General features: G+C 43.0%; 1 protein-coding gene across 1 annotated transcript in view; it reads right to left on the bottom strand.

Annotated features, from left to right (window-relative positions):
- Window positions 1–5,580: 5,580 nt before the first annotated feature.
- rsph14 (radial spoke head 14 homolog) overlaps window positions 5,581–17,778 on the bottom strand; it is a gene marked incomplete at both ends in the record, with an annotated part of 80,897 nt that continues 68,699 nt past the window's right edge. Inside the window, 5 exons of the mRNA XM_080738466.1 lie at window positions 5,581–5,822; window positions 7,926–8,062; window positions 8,222–8,376; window positions 9,170–9,262; window positions 9,482–9,558. Coding sequence (XP_080594592.1) covers window positions 5,581–5,822; window positions 7,926–8,062; window positions 8,222–8,376; window positions 9,170–9,262; window positions 9,482–9,558 — 704 coding nt within the window. The remainder of the gene's footprint in view (window positions 5,823–7,925; window positions 8,063–8,221; window positions 8,377–9,169; window positions 9,263–9,481; window positions 9,559–17,778) is intronic.

Raw genomic sequence — 17,778 nt, 5'->3', positions numbered from 1 at the left:
AGACAGAAATTGTGAAAGAAATTGTGCAATTGTGTCTGGATTCTTAACCACTGACGAGACAAAAGTTATGAAAGTAGCTGTTTATCTGCACTTGAATCTGCACTTGTGGGCTGTGTTTCTCTGTTCTTCCCTATTCTGAGATATTGTAGGTATTTTGCGAAACTCTCCTCCAGAGAAACACCACAATTCTTTCACATTTCACAAGCCCTAGTTGCTTATTGTCTCCACCAGCCGAAGGCATGGGGGAGAGTATGTTTTCCCCTCCGTCCGTCCGTGTGTCCGTCCGTGCGTGCGTGCGTCCGTCCGTGTGTCCTCGCAGTTTGTGTGCAGCTAATCTCAGTCGCCGTTGGCCCGGTCGCTGCCAAAGTGAGCACACACATTCCCTGGATGCCAATCTAGAACCTCTGCCCTAAATTTCTCAAATGGGCCTTTTCTAGCGCCACCTAGTGGCCGATGTTCGCAAAACACATTTCTGTGCACTACTCTTACAGATTTTGTCCTAAAATCCTACAAATCGTTAGGCAGTATCTCGACAGTTATGTGATCGACACGGATCTGTCCGATTTTGCATATTCCATCCTGATTGGCTAAGATTGGCTTCCAAAGTTTGTAGGATTGAGCCGTTTTGAACAAAATGCCTCAAATCCCAAACGCAAAGTGCAATTATCATGAAATCGACACGTTCCCACTAGGTCGAGGAAGAAATGCCACTTCACATTTTTTAAATCAGCCTCATGGTGGCACTATAACAGGCCGATTTGTGGTTTTACCTATAACTCCACCGATCAGTTTCAAACTTTGTAAGCGCACTCCCTAGAGGCCAAGGAAAAACCCTTTCCCTGCATCAGCCTTTTATAGCGCCACCAGGAGGCCGACTTATGTAAAACACAATTTTTCCTATTATTCCTTGAGATTTTATCCAAAAATCATGCAAATCGGTACACAGTATCTCTATAGTCATGTGATCAAGTCCGATCCGTCTGATATTTCATATTCCTACCCTAACCCTGCTGATTTACTAACATAAAAACATTGTGTAATCAACAATCAGATCAACAAAAGTGAGCAAAACATATAGAAAAACTCATTTTCTCCATTTTTTTTTGCGTGATGCCATGTGAGAACATGCATTTTAGATCTGTTTTCCCTTTGTCCAAAGACCACAACACAGCAGACCTCCAAGACCCTCACTGGCTTCCGCTCAAGAAACCTACAAGGACCCTCAATTCTCAGTTTTTTGCTTTTGTAGTTAAATGTACAGTAGCAACACCACATTGTAGACATATACTGTTACACGTTTAAGTCCTGTTTACCATTTAGGCCTGAACACATTATTACGCAATATTTTATGCTTTAAATATAAAAAAAATAGCAGATCTACAAGCTCGCAGCGCGGCACTCGGTGCCGCGCTTTGAGCTTGTATATCTGCTATTTTTCACTGGTTAAAGCATTCAATAATTGTAGGCCTAAATGGGTTAAAATATAGCTTTAAGTACCAAAAGTAAAAGTAAGTAGTGACACATTACTTAATAATTCACCATGGTTCATTAAGGAGTTTTGTGGGGGTTTGGGGTGTGTTGTGTTGTCAGTGTGAGTGCAGAGTGTGAAATAAATGGACACGCCTTTTGCATGCCCGACGTCAGAAGTTGCAATAATTTCATTCTTTCAATTTCAATTTCATTCCTGCTGCAAGCAATCATAAGTTTCATAATTGGTCAAAATCTTTAAAAAGAAAATAGCCAATCTACAAGCTCACAAGGTATGAACCACTATAACAATTTCAATAGTGGCTTACAATCCCCTTACAGGGCTTGGCCACTAATAATAATAACTCACCCAGGGGGATATAGCGGCCTCTAGCGGCAGTGATGTAAGACTTTGTGCTCTACAGTGGTTCTAAACCTTTTCAGGCCGCGACCCCCAAAATAACCATATTTTAACTGGGGACCCCCCAGCCCCCACCCTGAAGAGCACTAAGAGTTGAGAAATTACATTTTGTATAACACGGTTCTATTGGGAAAATAGCAGATCTACATGCTCACAACGCCTCTGGCGTTGCGAGGCGTTGTGATCATGTAGATCTGCTATTTTCACAATGAGGCATTGTGAGCATGTAGGTCTGCTATTTTCACAATTTCTGCCTCTAATATTCGATAATTTGGCCAATGTTTAATTTGCCATTTTAGAGGTATTAAAAGGTCACTTTAGAAATGTGCAGATACCCTCTATACACAAGGTTATGTTGCTTTGTTTACTGTTGAGTGACAAAACAATTAAGTTAATCACTTGGGGACCCCCTAAAGGGTCCCGACCCACAGGTTGAGAACCACTGCTCTAGTTGCCTTTGTGTGGATAAAAAGGTCCAACACGTCTTTGTGACATCCAGACTATGTCAGCTGTCATTCATGCATGTGACAGTTTAATGGAGCCTGAGGCTGAGGCCTGTGTGGAGAGTAGACGCAGTGGAGAGGAGAGGACAGTGTTTTGTGTTCCATGGTGGAGAAGCATTGAAGAGGAGGAGAGGTCAGACAGAAGAACAGCTCTGACCTGCTTACTCGTGGATGAAGTTCTCAGTAGCTAACAACATGATTTCAGTCGTTAGGAGGATTCATTAGGCGTCAATTGGGTATGGCAGGGGTATGCAGCTGCCATACCCTGGGTCCAGGGGGGGAAATAAAAGCTACTTTTAAATATAAATCCATGAATGTCTCTTTGTCTATCTGCGCTGGTTATTATATTGTTAAATTACAGTAAAATAACTGCAAATGCAACATTTAACATAATTGTCACTTTAACAAGGTATTATAATTATATTCTCCACACTTGTATTCTCCCCAGCTTGACAAAATGGTATATTACCAGGTTCCGCAGGTCAGCTGCACAGGTGCAATGCATTATTGTTAATTGTGGCACGTTTACTAACATGCTAAGTTTAGCTGCACTTGAAAAACCATTCCAGGCTGCCATATCCAGCCCAAGAAAACGTAGAAACCTGTGTAAAAAACGGACAAAAGTCGTTTTTTCCCCGTTTTTTTTTAGACATTGTGAAAATAGCAGATCTGCTATTTTCACAATAGAACCGTGTTATCCAAAATGTAATGCCTATTTTCCATGAGGACTCCCATCTTTGCCATACTCTAGCTTTTGCTGAACTGACGCCACTGCCAAAGAATCCAGTGTGCATGTCTTCTGTGCAGGCGCGCGCGTGCACAAAATTTGCGCGCGTGCGCGAACGCAGTTTTATTAATTTATTTTTTAAGTTTCGCAGTCATTTTGCCCTATTCACCAGCAGTCTCCCAGTCCCCACCCACCCCTTAGGTTAAGCAAAACAACTGATGATTTAAGTAACATTTGTCTCAGCGGACAACTTTTGACATCAAGAAAAGAGTTAGGCAAGCTGCAGCAGCAGTCAAGTGTACTCACCATCCAGAAGAATTAGATTCCAAAACCAGTTGACAACAATCAACAGCAGAGCAATATATTTTATCCTGTTTATCCATTTGTCCCAGTTTTTGGAAAAAGGTTGATGAAAAGCCCCTCTCTCTTAACACACAAACATGTTGCAGTGGTCCTAGGCTATAATTTGTAAATGTACATATAGCACTAAATCCTCTGCCCCCCAAAAACATAAATAGGGCTAAAGGGGTTTATGTATGATTTATAATATCATAATGATAAAAATATCATCATAATGAATAGTAAAGTTACTAAGGTTTTCAAATGAATAAAAGTACAATATTTAGATCTGAGATGTAGTGGAGTAGAAGTAAAAGCAGCAACACATAACTCAAGTTGTACTTAAGTAGCCTACAGTACTTAAGTAAATGTACTTTGTTACTTTATAGGCTACCACACACCACACAACAAGTCAAGAACCCACAGCAGCAAGTTAGCAACAACAAACAGAACCAAAAACACAAGTGTTTAACGATTCCCCATAGGAAGGAGTTCCAGGCTAACACACAACTCAAAGCCCTTGCTTGCACTGAAGACTGTAGCGACTGTCAGCGACAGACAGCGAGGTAGGAGAGATTACAAAACCGCAGCATTACAAGTGTCTATCCGTGACACGCAAGGCAGCTGGCTAACGCAACTCAAAGCCCTTATCGCCACTAAAGCAGCACCGTGGCTCCATCGCACAACACAAGTTACAACTGACAGTGCAAGAATGTTTATTTACCTGTTCGCTGTTGCCGCAGGCCCGTTTGACACTTTTTCTTTTTCTCATATCCAGAAAGATAAACGTGCATTGTCAAAGCGAAAGTAAACACACACTAGCCTCTGAAAGGGGGGCGGGGCGGAAACTCCCAAAGATAGTTCCAGAGTCAAGAAATGTTGTCTGCTTTTTCTTTTTGGCCAATGGGACAACGGCAAAGAGCCGTGAGAGCCAATCAGGGACACGAGTAAGTCTGGCTATGCGAGGTTTATCAGAGATGTCTCATTCAGGCTAAGATGGCAGTAGCGCTGGTGTCAAAGGACAGTTCGGTGCGTTCTTTTCTGCAGAGGAAAACTACTGGTGCTAGTCTGGAAAATAGTGGTGCTTAAGTCCCCAAAGCCTCTGCCTAAAACCGCCACTGCTTCTGTGGATGTTGCTCGGTGAAATATTTTAGGCAATCTACTGTACAAGCTTGCAGAATTAGGCTCTTTTCAGTATATTATTTTAAGATTAGAGCATTTGAAGTGGTCAAACTACTCGCTAGGGCATATACCTTAGTGTGGTTGCCCAATGCATTTACAATGAGTTTGTATACTGTAGGATGGGGGCGTTTGATAAAATGAATAGGCATATCAAATGTCTAAATACGGAATCAATCAAGCAACTTAAAAAAAGAAAACGGTCTGGGGTGCACCTAAAAGCCTGATTAGACAATAAAATGACCCAAAGCTTTTTCTGAAAGTGAAATATCCCTTTAATATAACATACAGTAACTGTCAGGCAGAAACCTTGTATCTCCAAGTTTCAAATATGTTTTTTTGGGGGTAAATTAAAGCCCTACATCATCATACATCATCATTTCACTACTTTTGAGTGTTGCACAAAAGTAGTGAAAACATCTACAAGCACACGCCGCCTTGCATCGCGTTGTGTGCTTGGAGATCGGCTATTTTCACTATTTTAAATCGTTTTTTAAATAATAACAAAAAAAGGAAGGTTTTCACCCGACAACAACGATAATTTACGGATCAATCTAAAAGAAAAATGAATATTGTGTAAAAGAACATTTTTGTGAATCTTTTTCATACATTTTATTAAACTTTCATATTTTCTAGATACATTAGTGCAAATTTTTATAGCATACAGCTCATGAATATCAAAAGTCCACGTTTCAAAATAACAATATTACACGAGACCACTCAAAACAAGGATTTATAACAGAGAAATGTCGACCTTCTGAAGTCAGAGTTGCTTGAAGTCCAGTGGGAAGGTTCCGCAGTAATATATGAGTTGGGCTGCTATGGCATCTGCAATGGTTTTTTACACAATATAATTTTCTTTTTAGATGGATCTGTAATATAACTTTCCAGCCACATGGGTTTATGCCTGTTTTTTTAAATGACGTATTGGCGCCCCCTGCTGTTCATGGGGTCCAGGTAATGACCTGCAGGGCACTGTGTGCAGCTCTCCTCACCAGCTCCTCCTCTCCTGGCCCCGTGCGGCTCCTCAGCGCAGGGAGGTGCTCCAGGAGCGCCTCCTTGGCGCCGGGGGCCTCCGCCAGGGCCGCCAGAGCCCTCAGAGCGTTGATGCACACCGCACGCTCGCCACTCGACACCAGCTGGACCAGGGGACCCAGTGCGCCAGCCGAGAGACACTGAGACTTGCCTAGAGAGAGAGGGAGATTATAGATAGATAGATAGATAGATAGATAGATAGATAGATAGATAGATAGATAGAAATTAAAGGAGTAGTTCACCCCTAATATTTTTCTATTGATTACTCATGCCATGGAGACTTGATTTCAATAATAATAATAATATTTTTTTGTCGCATCCTAACACCATTTTGAAACGTTGATGAAAGTCTATTCTCCACGTTGGGAAACTTCTCTGCACCCCACCCACTCTGTAAAATATATATTTTTTTGTTATGAAATAAAATGCACCCGCCTCCAGCCACCCAGCGGCCACCGCAGACACAACCCGGAAATAAGCGGCGGTCGAGTTGGATGCGTTTTATTTCATGACAAAAATAATGTATTTTACAGAGTGGGTGGGGTGCTGAGAGGTTTCCCACCGCGGAGAATAGACTTTCAACAACTCAAAACTACCTTTGGTTTGGTGAGTAGCGAAGTAGTTTAGTTTATTTTGACTGAAGTTGAGCCCTCGTAGGGGTAGAGAAATCCTGGTCTAGTTCTGGACCAGAGCTAGTTTTAGCCCAGCTTACCTCTTAATGTTCTGGATAAACTTTTAGCCAATAAGGAAGCAGCATTCTTGGTGACGTCACCATTCTAGAGTAAGACCAGTGAGTTCAATGGGGGAGTGTTTCTAGCTTGAGGATTGGTCAAACTTCCAATGACTATCTGGCTATCCAGACAATAAATAAGCAACCAAACTTGCAATTTCCAATTGCATCTTTCTAGTTCCATAACATAGATTTCATTCACCAAATCTATCCATTCTTTTATGGTGGGGGCCTCAGTATTTACCATCCATCCATCCATTTTCAAGTAGCAGTTGCAAATGAGACTTCCAGATTTCCTTATGCCGAGCAACTTCCTCCACTCCCTCAGGGAGTATACCGAGGCGTTCCCAAGCCAGTTTGGAGATGTAATCTTTCCACCTGGTCTTTGGTCCGCCACGGGGTCTCCTCCCAGTGGGACGTGCATCGAGGACCTTCCTAGGAAGGCGCCCGGGGAGCATCCGAACTAGATGCCCGAACCACCTAAGCTGACTCCTTTCCAAGTGTAGGAGCAGCGGTTCTACTTCATGTCTCTCTCGGGTGACTGAACTTCTCACCCTATCTCTAAGGGAGATAGATACCAGCCACCCGTCTGAGGGCCGCTTGCACCCGCAACCTTATACTTTCGGTCATGACCCACACTTCATGACCATAGGTGAGAGTAGGAGCGAAGATTGCTCGGTAGACAGAGAGCTTTACCTTCCGGCTCAACTCTTTTTTCTTCACAACAGTGCGATTTAGAGACTGCAAAACCGCTCCTGCTGAGTGCCTTGTAAATACTTTTCTGCAGGCTGATATCAAAACACCAAATAGGTATTCGTAAGATCTACCTGTCTAGAAATGTGGATGTTCCAGAAACAGTAAAGTAAATTCCAGGGGCAAATCTGCACCCAATATTGTATTTATTGATCTATGAAATTCTGTCCGGAAGGTCTTTATCACTGGACACTCCCAAAACATATTCCAATGGTTAGCTTCCTGAGACCCACATCGTCTCCAACATGTTGCCTCCCCCTCAAAGAAATAAGCCTTCTGTTTAGGTTAGGTATAATAAAAAAACGAACAAGGCACTTCCATCCAAATTCTCTCCAGATATGTGAATTAGTACAGTTCCATTGAAATGTACAGATCTCAGACCATTTGTCATTTGAAATAACGAGGTTACCTTCCCACTTTTCTTTAATATATTCTGTGTTATGTTGTTTTTCTTTTTTTGTCATAAAGCCACAATAAAAACTAGAGATGACACCCTTGTCTAGATTGTTTCAGTATGCATCAATAAATAATTTCACTATAGGGTCGCGGCTACGGTGTAATAATATAAGAAGCGTTATATCTCAATATATTATAAACCTCAACCCAAGCCTCATTACATCTCACTGCTGGGACCATCAAATGTCTTTAAAAACAGACTGGTCATGTGATCAAGGTGTGTGTCTGTGTGTGTGTGTGTGTGTGTGTGTGTGTGTGTGTGTGTGTGTGTGTGTGCGTGTGTGTGTGTGTGTGTATGTGTGTGTGTGAGCCTACCTGCGCTGATAACAGCAGTGTTCATGATGGCACCGGCAGCGTTGGCCTGCACTCTGCTCTCACTGTCTGTCAGCAGAGACACCAGCACTGGAACCACACCCTGATCACACACACTCTGCTTCCCCTCCAACACCACACTGACCACACACGCACACACACACGCACACACACGCACACACACGCACGCACACGCACACGCACACGCACACACACACACACACACACACACACACACACAGGTTATAGAGGTAAAACACAGAGATGCGTACTATTAATGGCTAAATATGTCTTTTTACCTGATGTTGAGCAGGGCACCGGCGGCCTCAGTGCGGATGCGAGGGCTGCGGTGTGTCAGGCGCTGCCTCAGAAGACCCACTGCGCCACAGGCCAACGCGCCGAGCACCTCCACCCTCACACACCGCCTCAGGGAGGACAGCAGCAGCACACACACCTAGGGATGGATGGGACCATATCGTCGTTGTCGGGTGAAAGCCTTGTATGTCCAAAACCCTTCGTTTCGCATTTATCATTTTAAAAATGATTGAAACTAGTGAAAGCAGCCGATCTACAAGCACACAACGCCTCGCACAGGCGTTGTGTGCTTGTAGATCGCTCACTACTTTTGTGCGACGGCCTTGTACGATGAAGCAGGGCTTTGCTTTGTGAAAAAACGTACAAATTTGAAACTTGGAGATACAAGCTTTCTGCCCGACAGCGACGATATGAACATTTAATGTTGCGATTATCGTGACCAAAATAAATTGCGATCTACAACATTATCGCGGTAATAACATCCCTAACTTCCATTATCCAGGGGCAGAGTATTTCCTTCAAAAATAGCCGATCTATAAGCTAAGCTCACAACGTATCGCAGCGCAGCACATTACGATGCGTTGTGAGCTTGTAGATCTGCTATTTTTAAGTGAAGACATTTGGTGTGGATTGAAAAAAAAAAAAAAAAAAAAACAGTGTGCAAAAACATACAGTGCAACTCTGTTCAGTTTTACAAAGACTAGAGCAGTGGTTCCCAAACCTTTCAGCTTTGTCCCCAAAAGAGAAATAATACGTTTGCCCGAAACTCAAACTAGCAAACAGCAGATCTACAAGCTCACAATGCTCACAATGAGCAGGTAGATCGGCATTCTTTTGCAAAGAAATTTTGGTAGAGAGTGAAAAAAAAACAAAAAAAAAAACACCCAAGTAGTATTGGCGCCCCCTGCTGTTCATGGGGTCCAGGTGATGACCTGCAGGGCACTGTGTGCTGCTCTCCTCACCAGCTCCTCCTCTCCTGGCCCCGTGCGGCTCCTCAGCGCAGGAAGGTGCTCCAGGAGCGCCTCCTTGGCGCCGGGGGTCGGGGTCGGATTTAGAGGGTTTAAATGGTAACGGATATGCAACTTGGCAAATAAAAAGGTGGATTGATCTCAGTGCATGGATGGAGGATAATTTCACGATAAATTTCAATCTCCACGATACGATTATTGTGAGCTAACCCTAACCCTATTTTTTATCACGATAAACGATAATAACGATTATCACCGTCCCGTCCCTACACAAACCTCCTCATCCTCCTCTTCCTCTGAGAGCTTCTTCACCAGCCTGGGAACCAGACCCTCATGCACCATGGCCTCCGCACCTGCAGGTGGAGGAGCACTGATTGATTGAATATTTTATTAGACAAAAATGAAGAACAGAAGAAGTGTAGTCAATACAAAAAAAAAAAAAAAATGTTGTACAGGCTGGGCAATATATTGAAAATGTCAACGATATCGAGGTATCAACATGCGCGGTATACATATCGACGAAGACAGCTTGAAATGAGGTATTGGTGTATGTGTCAAATGTATTAACAGACACACTATGCATGCACGTAGCACATGCAAAAAAGCAGTCCATCTGTAACCAGGTGTGGTTATTTCAATAAAACCATTGTTGGGAAATGGAAATAAGGGATTCAATGTGTACTGTGCAATGTGCAAGCATGGATATGCTATTCATTATCTGGGTTAGGCAGGCAGTGGACCTAGCAGAAAAACATTAAAAACTAAATGCAATTGTTTTTACCAATATCGATTTCGAGGCATTCAACAACGTTATCGAATATCGAAGGTTTTCCTAACATCGCAGAGCCTTATACTACAGTACAAGGTTGCCAGTAGGGCAACCAGACTATAGTTCTAGTCCGGCCATTATTTTATTAGGGTCAACTTTAGCCAATCAGGAAGCAGCATTCTTGGTGACGTCCCCATTATAGATTAAGTCCATTGAGTTCAATGGAGGAGTGGTGCTAGTTTGAGGATTGGTCACAATTCACATGACAATTTGGCTATCAAGACAATAAATAGGCAACCACACGTTGAAGGTAGCAGCTTTGTTTCATACTGTATAAGTGTATAAGATCTGCTATTTTCACAATTTCTTAAAGTGTTTTGTTTCTTTGTTTGTTTTTCTTTTTGTACTCTTTTTGTGGGGGTATAGCTCAGTGGTAGAGCATTTGACTTGGTCTGACATTCCTTTAGTCCGAAACTGGTGAATGCTAACCTGGTGAATTCTAACCCTAATCGATGTAGAACTAATGAAAAGTCTGACTTATGTTCAGTCCCCTCACACACGTGAAGTGACATGAAAGTTTATCGCTGGAAAAGGTTTGAAATTTAGCCCCCCCCCCCCAAAAAAAAATGAGTTATTGAAACGATAGAAGGTGGACTCTAATGCTTTATTTTTTGTGGGGGTATAGCTCAGTGGTAGAGCATTTGACTGCAGATCAAGAGGCCCCCAGTTCAACTCTGGGTGCCCCCTCACATGTTGGTGTGACATCCCATCAGTCTGAAACTGGTGAATGCTAACTTGGTGAATTATAACCCTAACCGATATAGGACTAATGAGATGTTGGACTTATGGTCTTTCCCCTCACACACGTGATGTGACATGCATGTCTTTATCTGGACAGGATTGAATCTTAACACCAAAAAAAGAGTTATTGAGACGATAGAGGATGGACTCTAATGCTTTGCTTTTTGTGGGGGTATAGCTCAGTGGTAGAGCATTTGACTGCAGATCAAGAGGTCCCCAGTTCAACTCTGGGTGCCCCCTCACATGTTGGTCTGACATCCCATCAGACTGAAACTGGTGAATGCTAACCGGGTGAATTATAATCCAAACTAATGTAAGACTAATGAGTTGTTGGATTTATGATCAGTCCCCTCACACACATGATGTGACATGCATGTTCATCTCTGGACAGGATTGAATATTAGCACAATAATAAAGAGTTATTGAAACGATAGAGGGTGGACTCCAATGCTCTGCTTTTTGTGCGGGTATAGCTCAGTGGTAGAGCATTTGACTGCAGATCAAGAGGTCCCCAGTTCAACTCTGGGTGCCCCCTCCCACGTTGGTTTGATATCCCATAAGTCCGAAACTGGTGAAAGCTAACCTGGTGAATTATAACCCTAAACAATGTAGGACTAATGAGATGTCGGTTTTATGGTCAGTCCCCACACACACATGAAGTGACATGCATGTTTATCTCTGTACAGGATTGAATCTTAAAACAACAAAAAAAGAGTTATTGAAACGATAGAGGGTGGACTATAATATTTTACTTTTTGTGGGGGTCTAGCTCAGTGGTAGAGCATTTGACTGCAGATCAAGAGGTCCCCAGTTCAACTCTGGGTGCCCCCTCACATGTTGGTCTGACATCCCAACAGTCTGAAAATGGCGAATGCTAAGCTTGTGAATTGTAACCCTAACCAATGTAGGACTAATGAGATGTAAGCAATTTACCCCGAGTGAGAGGACATTATGCTCTGATAATGTCCTGTGTGAGGGGGTGATCGGACTCGGCTTCGCCGAGTCCGATAACACCCTCACACAGGACATTATCAGAGCATAATGTCCGACCCCGAGTGGTAAATAGCTTTTCTACCACTTTTTTCCGTATACATGAAAGAAAACACATAGTTGTAACTTGCAAGGATATTAAGTTACAATCATTATTGCCTATAAAACTTCCGCGACGACAGCAAATAGTTCCACAAACAACATCTTCTACTCACCACCAGATGACGCCAACTCCATGCAGAGAAAGATGTCTAGCATACAGCTAAGCTAACGTCAGTTAGAAGGACCGTTCCGGCCGTAAATAGAGGCTGTTCGCTTCCAGAAAGGCATAGGTTCAGAGAAAAGGGGCTTTAAAGTTGGTGGATTGCATTGGATCCAAATAAATCGGCGACGTCGTACGCACGTTAGTAAACATAGGACCGCTACGACCGTCATATGTTGGTTGGGGGAAAGGTGTTCCGACTACCTCCTGAAGTCCCCGGATGTACACTGAGGCGCATTGATCTCGTCCTCACACAACTGCGGCGGTTGTTCTGCCATAACCTCCGGAATTTAGCCAATCAGAATCCAGTATTTGAACATGTGACTAGAAAAAGTGGTAGAAGTTGGACTTATTGTCAGTTCCCTCACACAAGTGATGTGACATGCATGTTTATCTCTGGACAGGATTGAACCTTAGCCCAAAAAAAGAAAGAAAAAAAAAGAGTTATTGAACGATAGAGGGTGGACTCTAATGCTTTACTTTTTGTGGGGTTATAGCTCAGTGGTAGAGCATTTGACTGCAGATCAAGAGGTACCCAGTTCAACTCTGGGTGCCCCCTCACACATTGGTCTTAAATCCCATTAGTCTAAAACTGGTGAATGCTAACCAAGTGAATTATAACCCTAACCAATGTAGGACTAATGAGATGTCGGATTTATGGTCAATCCCCTCACACAAGTGATGTGACATGCATGTTTATATCTGGACAGGATTGAAACTTAGCCCCAAATAAAGGAAAGAAAAAAAAGAGTTATTGAACGATAGAGGGTGGACTCTAATGCTTTGTTTTTCCTGGGGGTATAGCTCAGTGGTAGAGCATTTGACTGCAGATCAAGAGGTCCCCAGTTCAACTCTGGGTGCCCCCTCACACGTTGGTCTGATTTCCCATTAGTCAAATACAGGTGAATGCTAACCTGGTGAATTATAACCCAAACCAATGTAAGACTAATGAGATGTTGGACTTATTGTCAGTTCCCTCACACACATGATGTGACATGCATGTTTATCTCTGTACAGGATTGAATCTTAAAACAACAAAAAAAGAGTTATTGAAAAGATAGAGGGTGGACTCTAATACTTTACTTTTTGTGGGGGTATAGCTCAGTGGTAGAGCATTTGACTGCAAATCAAGAGGTCCCCAGTTCAACTCTGGGTGCCCCCTCACACGTTGGTCTGACATCCCAACAGTCTGAAACTGGTGAATGTAAGACTAAAGAGATGTTGAACTTATTGTCAGTTCCCTCCCACACATGATGTGACATGAATGTTTATCTCTGTACAGGATTGAAATTTAAAACATAAAAAAAGAGTTATTGAAACGATAGAGGGTGGACTCTAATGCTTTACTTTTTGTGGGGGTATAGCTCAGTGGTAGAGCATTTGACTGCAGATCAAGAGGTCCCCAGTTCAACTCTGGGTGCCCCCTCACATGTTGGTCTGACATCCCAACAGTCTGAAAATGGCGAATGCTAAGCTTGTGAATTGTAACCCTAACCAATGTAGGACTAATGAGATGGACTTATTGTCAGTTCCCTCACACAAGTGATGTGACATTCATGTTTATCTCTGGACAGGATTGAACCTTAGCCACAAAAAAAGAAAAGAAAAAAAAAAGTTATTGAACGATAGAGGGTGTACTCTAATGCTTTACTTTTTGTGGGGGTATAGCTCAGTGGTAGAGCATTTGACTGCAGATCAAGAGGTCCCCAGTTCAACTCTGGGTGCCCCCTCACATGTTGGTCTGACATCCCAACAGTCTGAAAATGGCGAATGCTAAGCTTGTGAATTGTAACCCTAACCAATGTAGGACTAATGAGATGGACTTATTGTCAGTTCCCTCACACACGTGATGTGACATGCATGTTTATCTCTGTACAGGATTGAATCTTAAAACAACAAAAAAAGAGTTATTGAAACGATAGAGGGTGGACTCTAATATTTTACTTTTTGTGGGGGTATAGCTCAGTGGTAGAGCATTTGACTGCAGATCAAGAGGTCCCCAGTTCAACTCTGGGTGCCCCCTCACATGTTGGTCTGACATCCCAACAGTCTGAAAATGGTGAATGCTAAGCTTGTGAATTGTAACCCTAACCAATGTAGGACTAATGAGATGTTGGACTTATTGTCAGTTCCCTCACACAAGTGATGTGACATGCATGTTTATCTCTGGACAGGGTTGAATCTTAGCCAAAAAAAAGGAAAAAAAGAACAGTTATTGAACGATAGAGGGTGGACTCTAATGCTTTGTTTTTCCTGGGCGTATAGCTCAGTGGTAGAGCATTTGACTGCAGATCAAGAGGTCCCCAGTTCAACTCTGGGTGCCCCCTCACAAGTTGGTCTGACATCCCAGCAGTCTGAAAAGGGAGAATGCTAAGTTTGTGAATAATAACCATAACCAATGTAGGACTAATGAGATGTTGCACTTATTGTCAGTTCCCTCCCACACATGATGTGACATGAATGTTTATCTCTGTACAGGATTGAATCTTAAAACAACAAAAAAAGAGTTATTGAAACGATAGAGGGTGGACTCTAATGCTTTACGTTTTGTGGGGGTATAGCTCAGTGGTAGAGCATTTGACTGCAGATCAAGAGGTCCCCAGTTCAACTCTGGGTGCCCCCTCACATGTTGGTCTGACATCCCAACAGTCTGAAAATGGCGAATGCTAAGCTTGTGAATTGTAACCCTAACCAATGTAGGACTAATGAGATGTTGGACTTATTGTCAGTTCCCTCACACAAGTGATGTGATATGCATGTTTATCTCTGGACAGGATTGAACCTTAGCCCCAAAAAAAGAAAAGAAAAAAAAAGAGTTATTGAACGATAGAGGGTGGACTCTAATGCTTTACTTTTTGTGGGGGTATAGCTCAGTGGTAGAGCATTTGACTGCAGATCAAGAGGTCCCCAGTTCAACTCTGGGTGCCCCCTCACACATTGGTCTTAAATCCCAATAGTCTAAAACTGGTGAATGCTAACCAAGTGAATTATAACCCTAACCAATGTAGGACTAATGAGATGTCGGATTTATGGTCAGTCCCCTCACACAAGTGATGTGACATGCATGTTTATATCTGGACAGGATTGAATCTTAGCCAATAAAAGGGAAAAAAAAGAGTTATTGAGCGATAGAGGGTGGACTCTAATGCTTTGTTTTTCCTGGGGGTATAGCTCAGTGGTAGAGCATTTGACTGCAGATCAAGAGGTCCCCAGTTTATCTCTGGGTGCCCCCTCAAACGTTGGTCTGACATCTCATCAGTCTGAAACTGGTGAATGCTAACCTGGTGAATGTAAGACTAAAGAGATGTTGAACTTATTGTCAGTTCCCTCCCACACATGATGTGACATGAATGTTTATCTCTGTACAGGATTGAAATTTAAAACATAAAAAAAAGAGTTATTGAAACGATAGAGGGTGGACTCTAATGCTTTACTTTTTGTGGGGGTATAGCTCAGTGGTAGAGCATTTGACTGCAGATCAAGAGGTCCCCAGTTCAACTCTGGGTGCCCCCTCACATGTTGGTCTGACATCCCAACAGTCTGAAAATGGCAAATGCTAAGCTTGTGAATTTTAACCTTAACCAATGTAGGACTAATGAGATGTCCGATTTATTGTCCGTCCCCTCACACACATGATGTGACATGCATGTTTATCTCTGTACAGGATTGAATCTTAAAACAACAAAAAAAGAGTTATTGAAACAATAGAGGGTGGACTCTAATGCTTTAAGTTTTGTGGGGGTATAGCTCAGTGGTAGAGCATTTGACTGCAGATCAAGAGGTCCCCAGTTCAACTCTGGGTGCCCCCTCAAACGCTGGTCTGATATCCCATTAGTCAAAAACTGGTGAATGCTAACCCAGTGAATTATAACCCTAAACAATGTAGGACTAATGAGATGTCCGATTTATTGTCCGTCCCATCACACACATGATGTGACATGCATGTTTATCTCTGTACAGGATTGAATCTTACAGCAACAAAAAATAGTTATTGAAACGATAGAGCAGTGCTACTCAACCCGCGGCCGCCTGTCTGTGCGGCCCGTCATGACCATACCAATAAAAATATGATTTTTCTATGTTCAGAGTGAACCGAGCATTTCTCAGTGTGAATAAATAATTTATAACAATCTCCTCAAGAGGGCGATGATGCGTATGCAGTGGGTGTGTTGTTTTGATGTCTGATTTATACTTAGTTGCACGACAGTGTTCCGCGCCAAACATAGACGATTTGCAAGCCCACAAGTGTTGAATGCCTGACGCGGTGAGGACTTGCAGAGCCGCGCGTTCGGCACGCGACGACACGGCAGTACGAGGAAGTGCAAACACAAACAGTGACAGCGTGCACTGCACACAGAAAAAAGTGGCATCTCACCGGTCTGTCAGCAAACATGGCGAAGAGCAAAAGAAAGATTTCAGATGAACACCGCGTCTTTCAACAAACATGGGAGGAAGAGTTTGCTTTTGTGGAGGTAAAAGACAAGCCAGTGTGCCTCATATGCAAAAGAGCAATAGCTGTCATGAAACGTGACAACCTTAAACGCCACCATGATACCCACAGTCAGAACGGTGAGACATTTTCAGCAGCATATCCACCAGGGAGCAACATAAGAAAGGAAAAGATCCGCCTTCTTAAAGCCGGCTTGCATGGACAGCAAAGCACACTGAGATTCCACTGTAAGGAAAGTGACCGAGTGACAGAAGTATCATTCAAAGTAGCCTGGAATGTGGCGAGAAGCAAACGGCCTTTCACTGAAGGGGAGCTGATGAAAACATGTTGGCTGGACGCTAGTGAGTCTCTTTTTGCTGATTTTAAAAACAAAGACGCCATAATTAAACAGATAGCTAAACTGCAGGTTTCTGATTCAACCCTCTGTCGACGTGTGGAAAACATTTCGGATAATTTGTTTTTGAAAATGATTGAAGATCTCAAGAAATCAACCCATTTCAGCCTGGCCCTTGATGAGTCAACTGACGTGTCAGACACAGCGCAGCTAATGATCTGGGTTCGTTTTTTTAATGGCAATAGTTTCAAGGAGGAACTGCTCGCACTTCTGCCATTAACAGGTCAGACAAGAGGAGAGGACATCTGTTTGACACTCATGGGCTTCTTCAGAGGACCAGGGAGAGAGATTGATTTGGGTAAACTGGTGTCAGTTACCACGGATGGTGCGCCCTCTATGGTTGGAAGGGAAAAGGGGCTCGTTGCATTACTGAGAAAAGAAACAGCAGTTCCCGACTTCTTTTCTTACCACTGCATTATTCACCAGGAACAGCTCTGCTCCAAGCTGCGGGGCGGTGAACTCAAAACAACGATGGGTAAAGTAGTAAAAGTTGTTAACTACATTAGAAGTAGTTCTCCTCTTAAGCACCGCCAGTTCCGCACATTGGTTGAGGAATACGAGGCACAATATAAAGACCTGTCATTGCACGCTGAAATCCGATGGCTGAGCAGAGGCATCGTACTGGAGAAGTTTATGGACTTGCTGCCAGCGATTCAAGAGTTCATTACACAGAAGAAGCAGGCTGATCTGTATTATGTCAGTGATGAGAAATTCGCGCTAGATGTGGCTTTTCTGGCCGACATAACCAAGCACTTAAATGCCCTCAATTTGAAGCTTCAAGGAAATGACAAAGTGCTGCCTGTGTTAGTGAATGATGTTTCAGCCTTCAGAGAGAAGCTCTCCCTTTACCAACACCAGCTTGGTGCTTCTGATTTCACGCACTTCCCAACCTTACGCTCACAAATCA

Source organism: Nannobrachium achirus, assembly GCF_963921795.1.
Source record: "Nannobrachium achirus genome assembly, chromosome: 12".
NCBI lineage: Eukaryota > Metazoa > Chordata > Actinopteri > Myctophiformes > Myctophidae > Nannobrachium > Nannobrachium achirus.
Note: the sequence above shows the minus strand (reverse complement) of the source record. Positions and strands in the feature narration are given on the sequence as shown.